The sequence below is a fragment of the Pantherophis guttatus genome, chromosome 3 (genome assembly GCF_059756535.1).
Source record: "Pantherophis guttatus breed Tessera chromosome 3, ASM5975653v1, whole genome shotgun sequence".
In the NCBI taxonomy this organism is placed as follows: Eukaryota; Metazoa; Chordata; class Lepidosauria; order Squamata; family Colubridae; genus Pantherophis; species Pantherophis guttatus.
This window is the reverse complement of record NC_142065.1, coordinates 49,756,019-49,779,680: the sequence shown is the minus strand read 5'-3', so window position 1 is coordinate 49,779,680 and position 23,662 is coordinate 49,756,019. Positions and strand designations below refer to the sequence as shown.

Here is a 23,662-nt window from a genome sequence, read left to right as displayed (position 1 = left end):
TTCTTTTATTCTTTCATTGCTACAGTGCAAAGTTGAATTATTCTTAAAAGCTGAAGGATCAGTTAGTTGCAAAATCTTTCTGGCTAAATAAATGCTTGGGGACCTTATTGCTAGTATATTACTAGACTTACCCCTTAGTCAAAAGTGTTTCAGTTTGCTGTTCTGGCATACCAAATTGCTAAAATGTGCAGACTATTAGAATCATGGGGCAAAAGGACCTGCTCATGCGTACATACTAAGAAATAAAGTTCATGTAAAATGAACTTTGTTTGATTTCTGAAATCTTGGCTTTTGGGTATGGTCTGGAAGAGAGAAATTTCCTCCTACATGTGTTATTTTTCAAATATTTGTGGTAACTGATAAGTAGGATTGCTTGTAATCAAAATGGCATTAAGTGTTTCACATTTCTTTCTCTTGGGGTTATTGTTAGGACTACATATTTTGGTTAAAAAATCTGGATGAACACTAGATAGAGTAAGTACTGTATGGTACAGAAGAATAAACTCTACTGTCCTTATTTGACTAGATTTTTGCTGCCAAGTTTTGGTTGACACCTAGTTGTGGTGACAAGTTGGCAGAAGCAGGGGGGGTAAAACATAAGGAGTTTAATAAGCTGACAACCTCTTAACAAGTTTTGCATTAAGCTTGTTTCTATGGGAGAGAGCTGACCGTAGAACAGATGGTACAGCTTTAGTTCCTTTCTCCAAATAGTCAAATCTCCATCACAACATCCTTTCTCCTTCTTGAATCAAGTTTTTTAAGTTTTTCATTGATGTTTGCAACATGTTTATTAAGGACGGAATTTCAAGAGGACCCAGCAGATGGCAGCACGTAATTGTCAGAAGGAGATGGGCGGTTTAAAAATGTGAAAAATAAGTAGTACTTGAATGCGGTTTAGAGTTCGAAGTTCAGAATTGTAGGCGAGACTAGAATTCAAAAACTTCTCAGAAGAGGTTCTTGGGAAACCACTTCCGTGAGTTGCAAAGAAAACTGCAGAGAGCATGCAGTCTATGTTAGTAAATCGGCAGGAGTTAAACTCGAGTCGAAGACTTTATTAGTATTGTTTAACGGGCATGTAATTTTTCAGCACAGGAGAAAATACTTTTTAACCTCCAAAGCTTTTTATAGACAATTAGACTGGTTCTGAATGAAAACTATTTTCATTCTGTTTGAAAAGCATGGCTCAATTTCGAACCCTGCCTAAGGAGATAAATTGCCACATCTCCCAACCTTCTATTTTTCCACTACGGTTGTATACCGTTTAGCTCAACGCAGAATCGGCACAATTAGCGAGAAGCCAATTGAACAAGTAAGCAGGTCGAACTTTTAATTGCAAAGGAAACAAGCCGATCCGGATCTCCCACGTCTGCGAGTTGAACTGCTGCATTGCTTTCCACCCGAGAACGCGGAGGTTTACGCATTCGAGTCCCATGCAGGAATTAAACCAATGAGACCAAGTTATCCGTTTTTACTACAATACTCAGGGGGAAAAAATCCCACCAGCAAGTCAACGATTTAAAAAAGTGCAATACAATAAATCTCTTTGTGGTTAAACTGATTAAAGGAAAAGCGCCCAAGAAAACCATGCGGCTTACGAATTTTAGCAATGTGATCCGGATGCGGAAATCCAGAATTGGAAGCCGGACTTTAATCTGATTTGTATTTGGTTGGAAGGCGAGGCTATTGCTCCGCCGAAAGCCGGAGGTGCAAACGAAAGGGCAAGGAGGCTTCGCCGCGGCTTCTGCGCATGACAGGAAATGCGGCTCGTTTGGCAGAACAGCGGCCTCTGCTTTCCTTTTCCGGAAACTTTCCGAAACCCCGGAACCTGGATAGAAGACAACGAAGAGCCGAAGAAGGCGGCCTTTAGAAGGTGGCATACAGGCTGCGGGGCCGGGAGCTGTAGCGGTAGCCCGGTGCATGGCGGTCAGGCGGCGGACTCGGCCCTCCACAGGTCGGTGCCGATAGGGAGGCGGGGATGAGGAAAGATGCACAGCCCTGGCTATTGGGGAGGGGGGTTGTTGGTGGATTCCTTTTCCCTTCTCCTCCGCCTTTTTGAATCCGTTCTTCTTTTTGAATTTTGGAAGAGGAAGAAAAGAGATCCTCTTTAGGAGCGCGGGTGCTTTGCGCTGCGCGACCTTTCACTTTGAGATCCTATCTTGGGGTTTGTTTGGGTTTTCCCCCCCCCTTGCGTTTCAAAGCCCTGCCAAGTCCGGTTTCCAGAGCTTGTAATCGGCGTGCACAAATCGGAGTGGAATTGCCTTGAGTGGGAGGGAAAGCTGCATCTGTTGTGTTTTTGCCTGCGGGAGTAGAGCCGGTGGTTGCCAGAGTTGCCAGTTTTTTGTCTGGTCGGTCAGTGCCTTCTTAGCCTGTCACCTCGAGCAGAAATGCAGTGGCCTAAATCCTTCGACATCAGTGCCCTTCTTTCTCAAAATCTTGAGAAAAGATTTTACTGCTTGAATCCGTCCAGTCAACCAGAAGAAAACAGTTCTTCACGGAATCCTCTTAAAACTTGTCCAGCAGAGGAAAGTTTTTGGTAGAAACTGTCTGATAGCATCACTTAAGGAAAGCACCTTACATGCTTCTCGGTTCAAATATTAAATCTGGGTTCACACTGAACATGCAAGACAAAATGTAGCTGTTGGTGGTAGGTAGTGTGCTTTGCAACTTAATGGGTGAATCTACTCAACCATGGTTAAGGAATGTGTGACTTAATTTCAGGGCTTCCCAAATATTTTCCTTCCTTACCCAAAATCACTTATCCGAAAGCTAATGTAAATAAAATAAGGTCAAATGTTCCTGTTGTGATTGGGTAGCGACACACAAACTCATTGACCAAAGAAAAAACACTTTTACTCAATTTTGGATAATTTTCATAGGTTTGGAAAGCACTAGTTTAGGTTTTGTGTGAACATTACCAAACTCTTCCACCTTGGGTTAGGTTTTCAGGGCTATTTTTGGTATATACTTAAAGCTAATAGCCACAGGATGGTGTGCTCCAAATTCCTGTTAATTATTCAGAAATTTCCTTTATATAAATAGTTCTCTCCAAATTCATCTGGTTCCATTTTTTTCTCTTACAGGTCTTATTTTAAAAATGAAAACTTGGATTATTTCTAATGTTTTTGATTTTTATTGCATTTTTAAATTAGAAAGTAAAGATGAAATGATATATTTTAAAAGGCACAAAGCTATTGTAGTTGTTCAAACAGAACATGAGAAAAAAAGAATTGATTCCTACATTTAGAGAATTCACTTTTGTATGTGAAAATGAGAAGGATGGCATCTCAGTGATAGATCATATACTTTGAGAGCAGAATTCCTTCCCCACTTTGGGTAAACTGAACATGTTATCTGAAAGCCTGCTGAGACTCAACCACCCTGCATAGGCAAAAGTGAGCTAAATGGGCAAAATGTAACATAATTGCTAAAAATTACAATGTTATTATTTCTCCCCCTTTTTTTTCAAGGAAACCTGCTTTCTACAATACTAGAAAAATTGTGGAATATGAAAGCCCAACATATAATGCAGGTTTCTTCTAAAAATGGCACAGTTTATATGCTTTGGTTTGCCAATCTATTTCTTGAAGCTAAGTGCTTCAAATAATTCATCCAAAGATATTTGATCCCCCAGCCTTCTTACAGAATATCAATTACCCTTAATTTCAATCGTAATAGTATCTGTAGAATTCATCTGTGAGCTTATTCTTCTGCATAAATCCAGAACTTTAGTTCTCTAATTTTATGAAATGTCTGGCATATTTGCCCCAATAACTCTTCATCATGTGATAGATTTAGGGACTGACAACACTAATTGTTCTTCTTTTACTTACACAGTACCTCTTGTATATTTATTACTTTTCTTGCTGTGCTCATTAAATTCTTCCTCTGTGCTATGGTATGTGATTTATTTAACTGTTGCATGAAGAAGATTCATTTTTTCGTATCTCCATTTCAGTTGACAGAGCTGGAAAAAATCTTGCTGAAAACCTGGGCAGCTATCACCTCACAGGGTGCTGGTTGTGGGGGAAATAAGAGGAAGTAGTATTAGGTATGCTCATCACCTTGAGTTATTCATAAAGTAATAAAGTATTACTTTATTAATAAATTAATAAAGATGGGATAAGAATCTAATAAATATCAGAATGTAAGCAGAAATAAAATAGAAAAGTTGGATCCAAATTTTCTGATGTCTAAAACTTCCCACCTCCACCTCATCCCATTCTAGAATATTTTACATAAAATGTTCATTTGTATGTTGGAAGAAGATAATACCACGCCACTTCTATTTTGGAAACCTGGGACTGGCAATACTTCTCTACTATTTTTGTTAAGTAAATATGCATACCTGCCATTGTGTTATTAAACGTAATGAAAGGCAGTCATAAATTTGATTTTGAAACTAAAGAAAAAAAATCTGTTTACATCACTGGAATAGATTGCGAAGAGGCTTGATAGTTTGGAGAAAACAAGACTGAAGGGAAATAAATATGAAATCACATTTCATATTCCTGGAGCAACATCATGTGCAAAAAAGGCCTGTCTATCCAGAAAACAAAGCAAAAGTATTAAGTAACAGGAAATAAGATTCCAGATGAATTCCCAGTGTAGTTTAACAGTAGAACCAACTATCAATGGAAAGTGTAAAATCTTTGCTGGATGTGTTTAATAGAGTCCAGATAGCCATTACTTAAGGATGTTTCAATTTAGGCTTGTTGGTCTAATTGGCTTTTTCCAAGTTTACCTTTCTATGACAAAGATACTTTCTATAAAAATTATTCAGACTCTGAATTTTTCTCTCTGCAGGTTTAAAAAGAAGTACAGGTAGTCCTCGACTTACAACAGTTCATTTAGTGATTGTTCAAAGTTACAACAGCACTGAAAAAAGTGAGTTATGACCATTTTTCATACATACGACCATTACAGCATCCCCATGGTCACATGATCAAAATCCAGATGCTTGGCAGGTAGTTCATATTATGGTTGCAGTGTGCCAGGGTCACATGGTTACCTTTTGTAACCTTCTGACAAAGTCAATGGAGAATCCAGATTGACTTAACAGCCATGTTATTGATTTAATAAATGCAATAACTCACTTAACTGTGGTAGGAAAAGTTATAAAAATCATATAAATAAAATAAAATTATAAAAGTTATAAAACTCACCAAATGTTTCATTAAGCAATGTAAATTTTGCACTCAGTTGTGATCGTAACTTGAGGACTATCTGTAAAGCATAGGCTTAGGACAAGCTACCTTTATGCCTGGGTTGCTTAATATTCAGCTTGGTGATCTGTGAAAGTTCTTTACTTGTTATAAAGTATGAAACCCCTGATTGGCCATGTAAGGTAAGGTATCTTTACTTTTCTCATCTTGTTTTTTTCCAAATATGTTGTATCTCAGGGAAATCTGCCTAACAGAGAAAAGATTCTGGTTCCAGTTACATCTACATTTATTTTAATTTACTTTTTAAATCCCTACTTACCACTAAAAGTTATATATGGTACTTACTATTCTAGTAAGAGTAGTTCTGTGCAATAAAAGAAGACTCATCTTCTCCAGTATCTAACGTTGGCTGCCAGTGTATTCTGAGGAATACAACAGTGGGGCAAAAAGACAACAGTTCTTTTGTTGTTGTTGTTTGTTGCATAGCAAAGGTGCATTGCTGTTTCCATTTGATTGGTCTTGTTAATCCTTTCTAATGACTTTCGCCCAAGTTTATACTTATGCTTAACAGTAAGTGGGAACAAGAAATGCGCACGCAAATATGTATACCTTTTCATTTTTATTATAGCTGTATCAGTGGGAACAACTTTCAGTGTTGAATACATGACTAAGGAGCTGCTACCAGAACAAAATGGAGAGCTTGAGTCTACAGGCGATGACCCTTTCTGATGGGACAACAGCTTATGTTCAGCAGGATGCAGGTGGTGAGTCAGTTGAAGGCTGTGACAGCTGTGGTCAGTGAGACTGGAACAAAGCAGAAACCCTAGGATCTAAGCCCGTGATGGCGAACCTATGGCACGCGTGGCCAAAGTGGTATGCAAAAGCCATTTTGCCCGGCACGCACTACCTTGCCTGTTTGTCTTCCAGATTTCTGGCATGCATGCGCATGTGACAATTAGCTGTCTGTGCGCGCAGCAGTGCCAAAAACCAGTGCACGCATGCGCGCCGGCCAGCTGATCATCAGGCACGCATGTACGCTAGGACCCGGAAGTTCAACTTTTCCGGAGCGCAGCCGCAATGAGGGCACGTGTGCGCACGTGACATTTTTGAGTGACCTTTTCGGCACTTGGTGCTGAAAAGGTTTGCCATCACTGATCTAAGCATTACACACAAGGGAGAGTGAAAGGCAATGTAACTTGGATAAATATTTCATTAAATATATGTGCTTTATGTGTATTAAATTTTAATAGTACAGGTAGTCCTCAACCTTCAAACATAATGGAACCTGCCTATTATAATCCTAAGTGATGACGGCCATTAACCAAGATAGCCTCTCTTAACAACCCCCACTCCTGCTCTCCCTATGCACTAGCCATATAAGCACATGGGTCATTAAGTGGACCACAGGGTGCCTCAGGGCTGGAAAGAGGCCTAACAGAATCCCAGGACTACCAGGCCCAGGCCTCTCCCACCTCCTGTGTTCCAGTTCCTATCCTGAGGGTTCTCCACAGCCCTTGGGCCTCCTTCCTCTCCCCTGGGTCCCTGCAGGGCTCGGGCTTCCTCCCCATCCCCTAATAAATAAGAAATTTTCTAACATGCTTTTCAATCTACCAAGGAAAAAATTAATTTCACTCCTGTGTTTAAACTATTATAAGTTTTAATAACTGATTGCAAATGTACCTGGCACAAGAGTACATTTTTATATATTTTAAGTGGTATCAGGGTCTTCTTTACCTACTTCCTTATATGGAAAAATATTATATTTATTGATAAAGATAAATGCAGAAAGCAAGAATTCTACTAATGCTGCCTCTGAATTTAGTATCCTGGATCCCATATGTAAATAATGATAATATGTTTCAGAAGAAATAATTCTAACATATAATGTATAAGATTCTAGTTCATGTTCCTTAATAAGAAATTTTAATGGCTATGTAGCAGAAAAATTTAATCTTGCTTCCTAGAAAATTGACAAGTGTTACAAAATTCTTGTTTCAGAAGAGAAATTAGTTGACGGACAAGTGATTGAACTTGAAGATGGATCTACAGCTTTTTTCCAAGAAGTAACACTGCAGAAAGGTGAAGTAAAATTGCTGATGTACCTCTTGTCTCTTTAAAGTAATATGAGGAACTTGTGGCCTTCCTAAAGTTGTTATACTAGGATTGCTGGAAATTGTAATTCAGTATCATCAGGAATCCCACAGGTGTCTCGTCCCTGCTTTAAGTTCCAGTCTGGCTCTTACCAGCACCTTTTAAAACAATAGCAGAACCAATACTGTAGGTTTTCAAACTGAGCAAATTTGAGGGAGTTTGGAAATTCAGATGGGCATGGAATGCAGCATCTCTAGAATGCAGCGCAGTAAAAGTAACATAATTGCTCAACTACTCCCACCAACCATCAATATCGGTATTCCTTACGGGCGGTTTGTCACACTGATTTATTGTTTTAGAAGATCTCATTTTATCTTTTTAGAAATTTGTATTTAAACAAAACAAAAGGTAGCAGGCTACAAGGAAAACACCAGCATTGACTTTATTTCTAAGAAACAAAAGTGAATATTAAAGCATTCTTAGGAGATAGAAGTGCTGAGTGGGTACAACTGTGTATGTATATGCTTAGGAAAAAAGAGACAATGATAGGCAGACACATGGGGAGTAATTTAGGGACCTAACAGGAATGGTGAGGAAGAGGTTCATCAGTTTGTGCTTTAAGTGGCTAGCCATGCCCTCCATGGCAACTATTTAATGAAAATGCTATTAGTTTCAAAATTCTAGATGTGTCTCCTAGCTAAAGTGGCTACAGATACCAGTTATGCTCTCTGCATATCTACCTACCTACCTATCTATCTTTCATGTTTCTAGACTGTTCATCTCCCTCGAGGGGTTCTGGGAGGTGTAATATAGTTGCTTTATATGTATTTAGAATTGGCATCTAATGCTGTAGAGGTATACAGGTAGTCTTCAGTTAATGATAGAAATTGGGATCAGAATTTCTATTGCTTAGATATGCAGTTGTAAAGCATGATGCTATATGGCTTCATCGCTTAGTGATAGCACTCCCAACACACCATGTTGCTATAATTAAACAAGAATCTTGGATTGTTAAGGGAGTCCCAGATGGCTTGCAAGCGGGCAGGTAAGGGGCAGTGCAGGTGTGGTAGGGGTGGGGATGGCTTCTAGATGTGGGAAGGTGCAAACAAATTACTAGAGTAGCTTGCTGACTTCCTTGCCAACCTCCCACTTCTCCCCTTGTGAAAGCTGGAAGGGAAGGTTGCAGATAGCAATCATGTGACTGGGATGCTGCAACCGTTATAAGTGCGAGCCAGTTACCAAATGCCCAGATTGCCATCACAAAATTGTGGGGGCATTGGGACAGGCAGAACTTTGAGGACCAGACATAAGTAGATGTCGTTCAGTGCTGTTGTAACTTTCAACAGTCGCTGAACGATTGGTTGTTAAATAAGGAGTACCTATATAGTGTAGGAATTAAAAAGTAATGTACTTGGGACTGCCAGGATAGGGGTAGGGTAGTTTAAAAATCACCTGGAAAAGTGGCTTCTGATTACAAACGGGGGTCTTTTTTTGAATGCCCTCTTTGCACTAAAAAGAACAAACAATGCCTTGCACTTGCTGGTGCTTTTGTTTCTACATCTAAATAAATTTAGAGTCAGAGTCAGAGAAGAATAATTTTCACTCAGTTCATTTAAAGTGTTAGAATGACTATGTTGCACTTCTCCATTCATATTATTATTAAAATATTTTTTTTAATATACCTAGGGCTGAATTGACTAAGAGGGTATACTTCAAAACAAAAGAAGTGAACAGTGATGGGGATTTTTAATCTTGTTAAGCTTTGCTTGTGTTGTGTTGCATGAAAAAAATGGGCAAGTTGATTTCTTTGAGATCACTTATGTGCCTGTATATATTCGGGTTCAATCTATAGAATCGATCACATTTGAAGATGGTCAGCCTGTTGCACTGGAAGATGGAACCATGGCTTTTATTCATCACACTCCCAAAGGTAGCTGTCAATCTTTGACTCTTGTTTTCAAAAAATTATCCATAAAAAGCAGAAGGATTATAGATGTCATTGTATGTTGCTTTTTCAAAAAAGAAAGAAAGAGAAAGAAAGACACGCTCCTGGATAAAACATTTATTTGTGTTGGTTACTTTTGTTCTAGATCTTCTGGGTAGGCTACATCAGTAGTAAGATGTTTTATCTTGTATTGCACTCTCTTCTTCTCTCTCAGAATTTTTTCTTGATCACTGAAAAACCACAATTTGATGGATAAGTTATGGGTAAACCATGGTTTGAATTAACCAGGAAGTTGAGAGATGAAAGGGAGAGTGCATGGCCTCTTTATTTGTTTCAGTTCTGTGGTTTGGAAGATTGGGAATATGGCGCTGTAATTTTTTCTAATCCATTTTTTACAGCCATAAATGATAAAGTACTCATCTATTGAAAAAAAACCTGGTACTATTCTTCAATTGCTTCTCAACCAAATCATGAATGGATAGAATAGTTCCAGATGGTCTGCTCCATCAAAGCAACACGGTCTTTTGATTTCATCCATCTTTGATTGTGAATTGCAAGATTTTTTGCTATGTAACATTTGAGTTCTAAAGTATAGGTTTTACTACTGGTGGCCTTAACTTTTAGATGTTATTAGCTGTAAATGATCAAGGGACAAATATGTAGTGATTAGAGCTGATATGTGGTATTACAGTGTTTGTGGTCCACTTCAGAGGGTTTTGACCCCAACACCTTGGAGGCCATCCAGCTGGAAGATGGATCCACAGCTTTCATACACCGTCCTGTTCCCACAACAATGGATGGCACCATCCTGGCAGTGCAAGAAGATGTGGGGCTGGAGGAATTGGCAGTAGGGAAGAAAGATGATGCTTTTGATTTAGATACTGGTACCACTCTGAAGGATTACGCCAGCAAGGTGAGAATATTCTGCTTTTCTATGAAGATTTTAAAGCATAACATGATTCAGAGAATTACATTTTTTAGGTGTCTACAGCATGGTCCACCACTACAAAAAAAAAAAAAAACCTGTTGTGAGCTGTAAGGATAAACCCTGCCATCTGAAGTCAGGACTTTGATAGCTAATTAGAACAATATGTGTTTGTACTGATGAGAACTTTGTGCATGTATCTGTATATATATTGACTGCTTTGCTAACTTGTACAATTGGATGCTCAAGTGCCAGTTCAGCTATGGTATTATAGGTACCATTTGGATGGGAAAGACTTTATCTCATCATCTACTGCTATGAATTCGATGTTTTGTTGTAAAATCAGAAAGAGATATGCAAAAACTTTAAATATGAAATGAAATGAAATGGCATAGGTACAATAGCCTCGTGAACACATGTAATAAAGAAGCTTATTTATTGTACATATTGACTTGCAATTCAACAGATACTATTTATCTTTTCAAGGCATAGTGTCAGTGTGTAGCCGCATATTGTGACAGTGTGTAGTGCACACAGGTCTTCTGGGCATTTACTTGATATTTTTTTCTCAACCAGAGGCTACCCTTCAATCTTTTAGGTCCATTTAGGAGACTGTCTAAAGAGTGCTCCCATAATTAGGGGGAGAAATGAGGATTTATTTATAAAATTTTGACTCAACATTACTGATAATATCTAAGTTCTCCTCCCTCAAATCTTTACATCTGTAAGTGGCATCATTTAGAACCAGATTGCCTATTATTATTTTGCTTTTATGCTTTTAAAAAATTATCTTTATTTTAATTTTTCTATTCACTGTTTTTAAGTATTGTTGACTTTATTGTGATGATTTCATTTAATTCTTCACATTTCCTTTTGAAGTCATACTGGATTTATGTGAGAGAAAAATAGAATAAAAATCTAATAAAATTAAAGGAAATCTTTCTGAAAGTGGAAAACCATTTATTTCCTTATGTTGGAACATGTTCAAAGCAATAACAGCTTAATATTACGACATGCAGTTGCCTGTTAGCATTGCCAAATATGTAGTGTATATATTGTTATTCTAAGACAGGGTTTCCCAGCCTGACCAACTTCCAGTTGTATGGAATTTAATTCTAGTGTTGCTTAGCCAGTACAGCTTTTTTTTGAAAATTCACAAAAATGAAGTCTGCCAATATGGAAATTTCCCAGGATACATGGTTATAGAATGCAAGATGATGGTAGAAATTGTTATGACACTGATTTTAGAGAGGTGAGTTATTAGTGATATGGGTTGGAGAACTAAGCCTGAGAGAGAAGGACTCCATAAAATGGCCTGATAAATTGATGAGACTGGCAAACTACGAGCCACAGACTTTGCAACAGGCAGTTTAATTCTTTAATCATTGTGTGACACTTTTCAGGCTTTCTGGCTCAACTTCAGCAAAAGCTCCCTAGCATGCCTAGATAAGAATCATTATCATATACAGGTAATCCTTGATTTACAACAGTCCGTTTACTGACCGTTCAAAGTTACAACAGCACTGAAAAATGTGACTTGTGACCGTTTTCACAGTTAGGACCTTCATGGCATCCCCATGATCATGTGATCAAAATTCAGATGCTTGGCAACTGGTTCATACTTAAAACCATTGCTGTGTCCCAAGGTTGTAAAATGAGGCAAAATTCAGTTAACAAATGTCTCACTTAATGACAGAAATTTTGAGTTCAATTGTGGTTGTAAGTTGAGGAGTACCTGTACAAGATGTACACTTTATCTGTACATGTTATCCCTTTATTTAAACCTAGACTTTTTATTTTAACCTAAACCCTCACTTCCCTGCATTATATTTATTTATTCAGTTTCTATATCCGCCCAACTCAACCAAATGATTCTTCCATTCCAACTCCATTCCAGAAGTTCAGAAGACAACCTTCATTCAAAACTGTTATGCCCTTCCCCCTTTTCTTATTTTTACAGAAATAGAACTCTTTCTTCTTGTTGTATTCATTAATTTATGCTTTATACCATTTGCTCCTCTTGTATTTTAAGTTACAGTCTTTCATCTGCTCTGGCCATCACCAGATTGGCCCATAGATATTGATTAGGTTATCCAGATCTAAAGCAATAAAGGTACTTTGGAGCATGTTAGCTAAACCATTACTGTCTCCTTAGAAGAGGGTCTTACGACAGTCATTTAGTCCCAGGAAATCACACATTTGAGTTAAAGAACTGTAGTACCCCAACACAACCTGCTTAATGTCAACTTCTTAACGATAACTACTCATATCATCATGGTGTTGGACAGTCAAAGTCTTCTTGCAACATTTTTTATCAAAATAGAGAAGATGTGCATTAGCTTACTAACCTTGGTCATACCATACCTATGCCATATGCAATTCCCTGCTAATGGAAAGAATATTTCCATTTTTAGTATCTTTATGCAGCGTGCGAGCAATACAAAGCTCAATTTGACCGAAAGCATTTTCATTCTATTATATATTTCGTTCTATATAATTCACCCTTTACTACTCTAGTCAGAGTGGCAAACACAATACAATCTATTGTGTTCGGAAAAAATCACAACATAAATAATAGACTTCATCAAGAGCGAGTTGAAGAACATCCCAAACTGAATATCCTCCCCTTCAGAAAATGTATGACTCCATCAAAAGTCAGACAGGCAACAACATTTGGGTCAGTTTTATGCATTATTCACAACATGTTTCTTTTATCTTAATTTTGATTATCAGCCTGCTTAGAAAATTGTGTACAGTACACCGGTTAGCTGATTATTGAGCAAGAATTTGGGGAGCTATATTCCCCAAAGATATTAATAAAGGTATTAATAAATATTGTGTATAACAATAGTATAATGAATATTATTGAATATTGTACATAACATGCACTAATACTGAACTATAGGTGCAGTTTGCTTTTAGAGAATCTACAAAATTACTCATGATTTGACATGATGTGCATATCAAGCCACTACAGCTTGTACAACCAATTATAGTTTAAAATCTTGGGTTACAATTATGTGTGAACGCAGCTTCCCAATTATAAAATAGCATAGAGAAAGACCTACCTCAAGGCAAAGATGGAAGATAACTTTGTACACACACATTCTCATTAGAATAAAAAATAAGTATGAAATTCTTATTTCTTCTTGCCTTTCTACAAAAAATGGCTTAAAATAAAATTTTAAAATTTTAAAATCCTTTCTTAGCAAGACTTCCAGAAGGAAGAAGTGCAGAGCACTGGAAATGGACCAAGAACTCCTGACAAAGCTTATTGTTGTAGACATAGTGGCTGTAGTCGCCTCTTTACTACATCCCACCATTTGAAGGTAATAGTTCTTTGTCTCCCCACAATTCACCCGAAATACATTATGGCACTACTAGAGAAACTTAAGTAACAGGAAATCATGAACGTCATCACCAATAGGACACATAAGCCTGCAGTTTATCTGATAATGTTGAGGGGAGAGACAGGAAATAAGTGGTTGAAGACAGCTATAAACTTTTGCTAAAGGCTTGCTCTTAGTTTACTTAGTAGAATACATTTGATGTAAAGCATCAGTAGGATTACAAGTTATTCGTCCACTTTCTACATTAATTTTACTTGAAAATACTTAGCCTTTCAATGTATTTATTGAATTTATTTTTTATAATTCAAGGTTGTGTACTTAATGCTCTCTGCTATTTTTCTCACAATAACCTTGTGGGGTGGGCTGGGCTAAGAGAGAATGATTGGCCCAAAGTCACCTAGCCAGCTTCAATATCCAAAGGAGGACTAAAACTCATGGTCTCCTAGTTCCTTTCCAGCACCATAACCACTGCATCAGGTGGTCTCAAACTGGTTTTTTTTAATGTATTTCAATATTTGTAATTTTAAAAATAAATGTAAACCTTGCTAATTGAGCTCTGTCCTTGCTTTATAATACCTAGTTGAACAAAACTATTTTCAGAACATTTTACAATATTTAAAGCCAGTTTGATGTAGTGGTTTTACATGTAAAGCCAGTTGGATCTTGAGTTCTAGTCCCACCTTAGACACAAAACCAACTGGGTGACCTGAGCCAATCACTTTCTCTCAGCCCTGGGAAGGAGGCAATGGCAAACCACTTCTGAAAAAGTACTTTCTTATCTTCTTACTAAGAAAACTGCAGGAACTTGTCCAGACAGTTGCTGAAAATCAGAGACGATTGAAAGAAAAAAAAATACAACTTTATATTATGTGCAAATGCTCCTTGGATTTTGAAAACATTACATTTTATGTAATACTATATTCTACTCTCATTTCAGACTGACTGAAATAGAAATTAGCAAGCGGGGTTGAATTTAATGGAATTGATTTAAACTAGCAAATATTAAAATACACATATCTTATGTATTTATTTATAGTATGGACTCCTTAAATCCTTCCCATCCATGTTGAAACTTTAAAAGTAGAAATTCGTTGTTGCAAGGAAAACCAAAAAGTCAAACACCATAACAGAATAGAACTGAAGAACTACTTCTGATAGCACTATATGAGTGCCAGCCTCTTCTGTTCTCACTGGCCTAAGACTAGGCTTTTTCCTTTGTTTTGCTGAAGGTTCATGAGCGTGTCCATACAGGCGATCGTCCATACCAGTGTGATTTTGAAAGCTGTGGGAAAACTTTTGCTACAGGTAAGGTATTTACTGTGAAACCTTTAGAAAATCAACATTGAAATTGTGTTGCTCTGATAGAATTACTCATGACTGAGAATGAAGATATACTTTAGAAATCCACAGTTCATTGAACTATAAAGAGTCATGAAAAAAGTATAAATTCAAGCTAAAGCTGTAGCTCTGATTATCTTTATCTTCAGAGCTACATAGTTACAGTTTTAGGTTGCTATGCTTTGGGCACTGCTTTGTGATTGTGCTTAGAACACAAGTTTTACCCTGACAGGATACAGTCTAAAGAGCCATATGAGAACCCACACTGGTGAGAAGCCATACAAGTGCCAAGAAGATTTATGCACCAAAGCCTTCAAGACTTCTGGAGATCTCCAGAAACATATCCGAACACATACTGGTATGTCCTGTGGGCATTATTGTTTTAATTTAGGGTTAGCAGAATCTGAAGTTTTGGAAGAACATAAACGACGCTATAAAAATGTACAAATAAAGGAGCTGTATTATTACTGATGATGTTATTTACTTTAATTCTTTAAATCTTACATTTTTTCAAAGTATATACTTACAATGTTCCCTGCCCTCTTGCATCTCAGCTGATTCCCAGATTTAAAGTAAATGTGTGAGGGGGGGAAAACTTAGAACTTAGGATGAGGCAGATGGAGAGATGGTAGTGGCACTGGGGCTTGTCTTTAGTAAGTAATTGAAGAGGGAGGATATGGGGGCTAATCTTCCCACCAGTCTGCTCTGGCTGTAGGCTGTGCACTAATGTTCTACATCATTCATTCATTCATTCATTTACTACAATTACTATGCAGTTTCACTTCCAGAAATTCTCAGTGAATGGCTGATCCCAAACAAGGTGGCACTTAGAATAGAAAATGTAAAAAATCTCTGTGAACATGTCAGTAGTTTCTAAATATGGCCCCACTAATCACATTCATTCTGTAAAATAAGACACCGATGGTCAAATGTTCTTCGACCTTGGTGGTTAGCGTAACTAGTGAGGCACTGTTTGAGTTATAGTTTTCTAAGAATAATACTTTGACAATCTAAATTGTTCAGCTAATGTAGGTTCATGTGCATTTTAATATTTGGCTATGCAAAACTAAACTAAAAATATAGTAAGATCAAAGATGATTGCCAGACAAAAAGATATACCACTTATAGGTTAGTCCTCAACTTATAACCATTAGTTTATCAACCAAACAGAGTTACAGAGGCACTGAAAAAGATAACGTATGATCAGTCTTTGCACTTATAACTGTCATAGCATCTCCACAGTCACATGATCAAAATTTGGGTGGTTGGCAACCAACATGCATTTACTATGGTTTGCAGCATGCTAGGTGATGTGGTTGCCATCTGTGAGGCTCACATCACTCAGCCATTTGTGACCTCAGCTGGATTCTGACAAGGAAAGTCAATGGGGGAAGCTGGAGTCACCTAACAGCTGCGGCAAAAAAGGTCCATAAAATTGAATGTGACTCACTTAAAAAGTACCTTGTTTAGGAACAAATTCTGGTCCCAATAGTGGTTTTAAGCCAAGGACTAACTAGTATGTTATGCTTGAAAGAGGAAATAAAATAATCTTATCTTGAATTTTCTATGGCTTTTAATGATTAACTAAGGATTCTTCTATCTGGTTTCCCCATCAAGGTGAGCGGCCTTTCCGGTGCCCTTTTGAAGGCTGTGGACGCTCTTTCACCACCTCCAATATACGCAAGGTCCATATACGAACACACACAGGAGAGCGACCATATATGTGCTCAGAGCCCAACTGTGGAAGGGGTTTCACTAGTGCCACCAACTACAAAAATCACATGAGAATCCATACAGGTAAACTTTAAACTCTCTTGATTTTTGTCTACTTTACTTGTGGGTTTGTTTGGGTTTTTTTTTTTGGCTGGTTATGCTTTTGAACTGTGTTAGTTACATATTGTTTTCTTTGTTATATTGTGAGCCACTCAGTTATATGCAGTTGGGTAGGGTAAGCCAACATAAATCGCTCCAAGGACTCATTTATAGACTCAGCACATAAAGAATGATGCTGTTCTTGTTCATCCTGTGAGATGACCACAAAAAACAATAGATTGTTAAGTTAATAAAGTACAGCTGTTGGAGATGGATCTGACTCTTTTTTCCTTGACCACTTAAAGCAGGGGTCTCCAACCTTGGCAACTTGGCAAAGCTGGTTAAGTAATTCTGGGAACTGAAGTCCAGAAGTCTTAAAGTTGCCAAGGTTGGAAACCCCTGGCTTAAAGTAAATATAGCTATATTGAAGTTGACAGGGTGAAGTGAAAGACTGGAAATCAAAACTTTCTCTCCTAAAGTGCTGCTGGACCTGATTCTTACTTTGAAATTACAACTTGATAATTTTTACTGCCAGTACCTTTGTTACTGAACACTTTATTCTAACCTCAGTGTGCAAGACAAGGCTCTTTCACTTTTCTACAGATTAAAAGATCAAAATGCAAAACTTTAAATAATTTCAACAATGCTGTAAGAAGATCACAAGGAAATTCAAAGGAGAAAAGGCTCTGAACAGAGCCTGAAGCATTAATAAAGGCTGAAAGCAAACCCCCAATTCTAAACTTACTGTATACAAAGATAAAGAAAATAAGACTTAGCACAGCACTGAAAAGTTAAGTCTGGAAGTTCGCTTAAACTCCTAGTTATGTGCTACATATTTCAGCAGGATTCCTGAAGCAAAGGTCCTCTGCTTCCTTTCCAGGAGTTCTCCAGCTGTTTGGTGATTTCAGATATTCTTCAGCAGCTGCAAGAAGTTATCGCTAGTCCCATCCTTTTCCCACTGACTTCTTCCTTTGTTCCTTAAAAAGCAAAATGTTTTCTAAATCTAGCCAGAAAATGGGCTAGAATAATCTGACTTGTATGTAACAAACAGCCATCTCTCACTATTAGAGTTTGGATTATAAATCTGCAGTCTAGCATGTAGATTACATTCACAATAATCCTAAAATGCAATCTCGTGTATGTTTACTTGGAAAGCAATCCCATTATGTTAAATTGGTATTATTCCAGCAGTAACTTCAACCTTTAGGACGTGAATCCATGAATAAAAAGTTAATTTTGCTGTGAATCCTAATTCTCTTCCAGGGGAGAAGCCATATGCATGCATGGTACCAGGCTGTGGAAAATGCTTCACAGAATATTCCAGTCTCTACAAACACCACGTAGTTCACACACATTGCAAACCATATACTTGCAACACCTGTGGCAAAACCTATCGGCAAACTTCTACTTTGGCAATGCATAAACGTACCGTGCATGGGGAACTGGAGGCCATGGATGACAGTGAGCAAGCTCTCTATGAACATCAGATGGAAGGTGAGTAAACAGATCAGTTACCTGATCTGTATTACACTTGTAATTCTCCAATTTGCTGGCATACAGCTTTGTTTTCACTTTGTGTTCAATTTTCTCTGCTACAAAGCCATTTGAAATGCTCTCTCTTAGTTGGCTTCTTCCACCAATTCTTCTTTCTTTGTTCTCTCAGATACCATAGTGAATAACAACAGGCCTCCATTGAAACGTCAATGTATTATTTCTATGAAGATGGAAGATGAAGTGCAGGAAGATTCCATGTCATCGGCAGCAGCTCTTGTTTCTCAGGATGGCGTAGAGCAAGTATGAAGGACAATGGGAGGAGGTATTCTTGGGCTAGGGGTATCTAAGGCGGATCAGTGGAAACAATTGCAATAGGGGATTATTCTCCCAGAATTTTCTAATTCTAAGTATTTCATCACTGTATCTGCCTACAACTAGCACATAACTTTTTATTAATCTTAGCTTTAGTAGCAGGCATGTTAAGGATTTTGTGGCATCTTAAAGGAAAGCTGAGAGGAAATGATTGGATTGCATTTTTAGTACAAATTAGAGGACTTGTTAAAACATTTTGATTTACCATGAACTAAAGCTATATTCTGGTACAAATGCTATGGCTGTGGTTATCACTGTTGGAACGGGGATACATCTTATATCTTGAAAATATTTTGCTTGGACATAGTATCAGAAAGAGATCTTTTAAATGTAGTTGCTATACCCGTGTGATGTTTTTCAGCTCAGAATAGTAACTTCTGGGACACCAGTATCTCAAGATTCATTCAAAGCCTGTCTATGATCAGCACTTGGCAGTGCTAGCAACAGCTAATGGTACTCATGTTGCTGTTCAGATAGACACATACTATTTGGAGTTTCTATCTCAATCATGGATAGTTTATCAAAAAACCTAAATGTAAAATAGTTACGCATTAAGTATTTTACTTAATACTGAAGTATTAACAACCATGACCTTTTAATAATGTATTGCTTTCATTATTAAGTCATAAGGTGACTTAGTATTAGCTGCCATCTAAAATAAAGATATAGCATGAATTACCCTAAAACTTCTATTAGGTAACAACATGTTTACATTTCCAGGCTCAACTAAGTTTATAAGTCAAGGAATACTTGCATATTCAGCTATATTTGATATTGCTTTTAATATGAGGCAGATCAAGTCCTGACAAATGTAAAAATATCCAAGCAGGAGGACACATTCCATCCACTGTGTCTCCCTAGTATTTCAAGGATAACATCTTTGTGTAAGAGGGCGCTCTCTGATTTTCCTTTTAGCATATGAAAAGCTTAATTTGGCTTGATAAATGCTTAATTTGGCTTGATAAAAGCAAACTGATAGTTCATTTAACTTTTTGAATAGAAAGCCACCTAAAAGGCATAATTATAATTAATTATTTGATAATTAGTACAATGATTTTGCTTCAGCTATTAATTCCTGCACAGAAATATTCTGTTATCTTCGCTTGGTGAGAAGTGAATCAACTTAATAACTATTTGAAGCAAACAGCATAGCGACAGATCTAGGTGGCAGATTTTTGGAGCTAGCAGCATACTCCAAAAGCTGTTAAAATGATTGCTTGAGAGTTTAAATATTTACAGAACTAGTCACAGTTCTAAGAACATAATATTTAAGCCATAATATTATTGCAAATGAGGCTTTGGTTTTAAGGAGGCATTATCTGGTTTCAAAAAGGACTGCAGTATTAAGAAGATAGCATGGGATATTTAGAGGAGGTCTCAGGACTTTCATCTGTAAATTGGTTAGATCGCTGGAGTTTACCTGAATTCAGATTTTTAGTGGGACATGAGCCAGTGGTGCAATGCATCTGCTGAAAAGGCAAATGGCATTTTTGGGATGGATTATCAGGAGCACAGATTTCAAATCCTAGGAAATGATTATATTCCCCCTGCTCTGCGTTTGGAATTATGCATCTAGTTCTGGGCACAAGATATTGATCCACTGGTTCAAATTCAGAGGAAGTCTACCAAGATAACAAAGGAATTGGAATCCAAGTTCAGTGAGGAAGGTTTAAGGAATTGAGAATCTTTAACATGCAGAAGAAAAGACTTATGGGTCTTCAGATATTTATACTTCATAGCTTAGGAGGGCAGGACATCAAACAATAGATTAAAGCTTCAGAGAAGTAGATTCAGGTTAATATGAAGAATTTCCTGAAGATAAGACAGTGAACCAGTGGAGTAAGTTGCTAAGGGCATAAAGGTGGCTATAAGACCTCAGAGGTCCCTTCAAAATCAGGATTCTTTAAAATCTCCATATAGTAAAGTTCACTGGGTTGGGTTTACCCATATTCTAAACATGCTTGCCAACTGGTTCACACGTCATGTTAAGCCATGATACGTTCAATAAATTACAGTTGGCTGGGTATATATAGTACATAGCCATTTTATCTGAGAATGATGAAACTGAGTTTCCATACACTAAAAGACATTAGAATGGGTAAACTGATTTGCATATAGGCATGCAAAATATTATTAAAACTGAATGATACATCTATATATTATGTTCCTCAAATATATCTTTTTATAGTATTTTCCCACTCTGCACTTTTTATATTTCCACATAATTCAGTATGTTTTTTTCTTTGCTTCCTCCTTCCCTTACTTCTACTTCTGCATATAAGCGTTCCAATAATAACCAGCAGCTCTTGTCAGTTTAAACAATTTATATAAAGCAAAGCCAGTAACTGTTAATTTTACTACATTCAGTGTTTTTGCTTTAAAATAAATTTAGCACACTTGGTCCTTTTTTGTCATATTCCTTTCTACCAAAACCAAGCTGCTTCCACATCCCTACTTTATCTTAGAGCCAGTTCACACCACAGACTAACACTAGGACAGGGTAGAAGCCTACAGCTAAATTCATCTTTTTGAAGAAAATGCCAGCTCATTTGAAAAAGGCAAATAGTTCTTATTGCATTGCAGGACTGATGAAAAAAGGAGTCACTCACCACTCCCATCCTTCCTTTAAGATAGTTATTCTTCTAAAACAAAATAAATTGCAGCAACTATATTAGACAATCATTGCTATATGAAGGCGTTATTTGCTTCTGGTGTGTTTTGCCTCTTACCTTATGTATTATATAAATTTTTTGAGCAGATATATTTTACAAGAACCCGTCTGAGCAACACTTTTGAATGGTCTCATGCATTTATCTACTCACTACATACAATTCTATTAAATGGAATATATTTGAATATATAGATCTGAAAGTCACTTTTTGCTTCACCTGTTCATCATCTGGCCTTCTCAACCAAGCAACTCCCAGATGCAGTTTTTGAATACTAAAAAGTGCAAAGAGATAGTTGAAAGCATTATTGGCCCATATTTCACATTTTTCTGAGAGTAGTACAAGAGTGTTGTACAAATTACTTTGAAAATTGTGAGAGTTTTCAAAGCAAAAGTTACAGAATCAAATATCAGAAATCATTTTTCTTCCTTAACTCATTCCTGCTTGTATTCTTTATCACTCCTCCAACTGCCGGTTCAAACCAATTTGAATGTTTGAAAATCATGTGCTATCATTTTCTTTTCTAGTTGGAAATGCAACAGAGCCTGGAAAGTACAATCAACATGACAACTACAGCAGTTCACCAAGAAGCTGCAACTTTGAAAACAGCTACATTGAAAAATGGATGTTGAGATTTTATCTTCAACACTTGAAGAAAGAGTGAAGAGCTACGTAGAAATAAAAGTCATTGGACAGACAACAGATTCTACAGGGGCCTGCAGTTCAGGAGTCAGATGACGGGGAACTAAATGCCCATTGGACCTGGAGAGAATTTTTAAGAATTGTTCACTGCTAGTCAGTAGATATTGATAACTGACAAGAACAGATGATAAAGCAACATTTTTGCCTGACACTTTTTAAACAAATGGATCTGTGATAAGCTTTAAGAAATCAACTCATCTGAGATAGGGTTTGTCTTATCATTTGGATCTTTTTCATTTCTGGTACATATTAATGAAATGACCACTTTTGGATTAGAAAATATTTAAAATTGAACTTTTATTGGATTTCAGCAACAAGAACTTTTATCATTTCAGAATGTTATAATGTATGTGTTTAGCGGTGAATGTCCAGAAAGGGATCACAGCTACTCCATATCCTAGAGCAGTGTTTCTCAGTTCAGCAATTTTAAGATGGGTGGACTTCAACTCTCAGAATGCTAGGAGTTGAAGTCTACACATCTTAAAGTTGCCAAGGTTGAGAAACACTGTTCTAGAGAAGTATCAATATAAAAGCAATGAAGTGTCCTCTAGATAGGAATATCAATGGAAGTTCCAAGATATATGACTATGGGGACAAGCAATAGCATTATGGAAGTTTTCCTTGCCCCCCCTACACCACCTAATATACCAGAGTTACCTCTAAATCTTAGCAAGAGTCTAAATTGACGGGTAAAAATCTACACTGAACTTGGAGGTATATTAAATTGGTTCTGTGTAATGTTTTATTTTCTTTTACCCTGAAGAGATAATAGAAGGTTTGGATATGTATTTAATAAAAAATTGAAATTGTTTTTCTATTTTCAATACTGGTAACAGCTTCAGCTTTACCATTCTATTCCTCTTTTAGTCCCATATAGTTAGTTTATTTGGAAAATTAAGTATATATTTTCCAGCCCCCAGGAGTCCTTAGAAGATCAGGAGGGGATTTTAAACTTGTTCCTACCACTAGTGATTAATATAAAAAAATATGTTTCCTTGTTGCTAATTAATAGTCAAGAAGCAGTAATTTTTTTATCAAGAATTGTGATGGTGGTAGAGAAAAGAGACTTTTCAGTATACATCCAATCCTAATGAAAATGGTCATTTCCCAAAGGTAATAAGTGTTGTTTGATTATCTATAAAAAGTAGTGAGGTTTTGTGGGCCACACAGAATCAGACTACAGATTGCCCACACGTTCCAGACAGGATATGGTATTCTGCCATCAAAATGCATGCTATATAATCGGAAAGAAGAAAATAGTTGTGTCCAGCTTGCTTGCTGGACATAGAAGATTGTTTTAAAAGCATCATCTACTACATTTGCAACTGATGATTTTTTGTATTACTGTCTGCTGTAATTCATGAAATAATATTGTACTGCTAAGTGTATGGACAATATCTCCTATTCTGCTGTTCAGTTACAAGCTTTGACATGTACAATGCGATTTGACTTTTCAGTAGGACCTCATCTACTTTAGGCTTGTATCCTTGGAAATATTCCACTATACAATTTTGAAACTTTACTCAGCCATTGCCCCTTTCTTTTGTGTTTATACTTGATCCCAGCACTTAATTCCAAAACAATAATGTTACAGTATGCAGTTAAGCTGCAACACTGAAATAGAAATTGGCTTAAGAAAAATGAGTGTTCCTCTTTGTGCACTGATTCTGACAAATCAGAACTTTAATCTCTTTGAGAAGGAGGTCAAAGAATAAAGAGAATTAATGAAGCTGCTGCCAAATCTCAAATCTTATTTTTCTCTTTTCATTCTTTATTTTGGGTAGTAGTCATAACTATCTTCA

General features: G+C 37.1%; 1 protein-coding gene across 18 annotated transcripts; it reads left to right on the top strand.

Moving 5' to 3' along the window:
• The first annotated feature begins 865 nt into the window (after positions 1 to 865).
• On the top strand, positions 866 to 23,589 carry ZNF76 (zinc finger protein 76). 18 transcript variants are annotated; one of them, XM_087891019.1, is made up of 14 exons: positions 1,802 to 1,951; positions 3,956 to 4,048; positions 4,804 to 4,884; positions 5,791 to 5,923; positions 7,161 to 7,241; positions 9,106 to 9,183; positions 9,909 to 10,111; positions 13,333 to 13,452; positions 14,703 to 14,778; positions 15,044 to 15,169; positions 16,429 to 16,608; positions 17,887 to 18,117; positions 18,287 to 18,417; positions 21,686 to 23,589. In XM_087891019.1, exons 4-14 carry the CDS (start codon positions 5,854 to 5,856, stop codon positions 21,788 to 21,790), a joined length of 1,401 nt encoding a protein of 466 aa, XP_087747145.1. In that variant the 5' UTR covers positions 1,802 to 1,951; positions 3,956 to 4,048; positions 4,804 to 4,884; positions 5,791 to 5,853; the 3' UTR covers positions 21,791 to 23,589. The 18 variants fall into 18 exon arrangements, with proteins under 18 accessions (XP_060545813.2, XP_087747147.1, XP_034270479.2 ...); XM_060689832.2 differs by having other exon boundaries at positions 5,791 to 5,926; XM_087891022.1 differs by having other exon boundaries at positions 5,791 to 5,926; positions 18,287 to 18,439.
• The last annotated feature ends 73 nt before the right edge of the window (positions 23,590 to 23,662 follow it).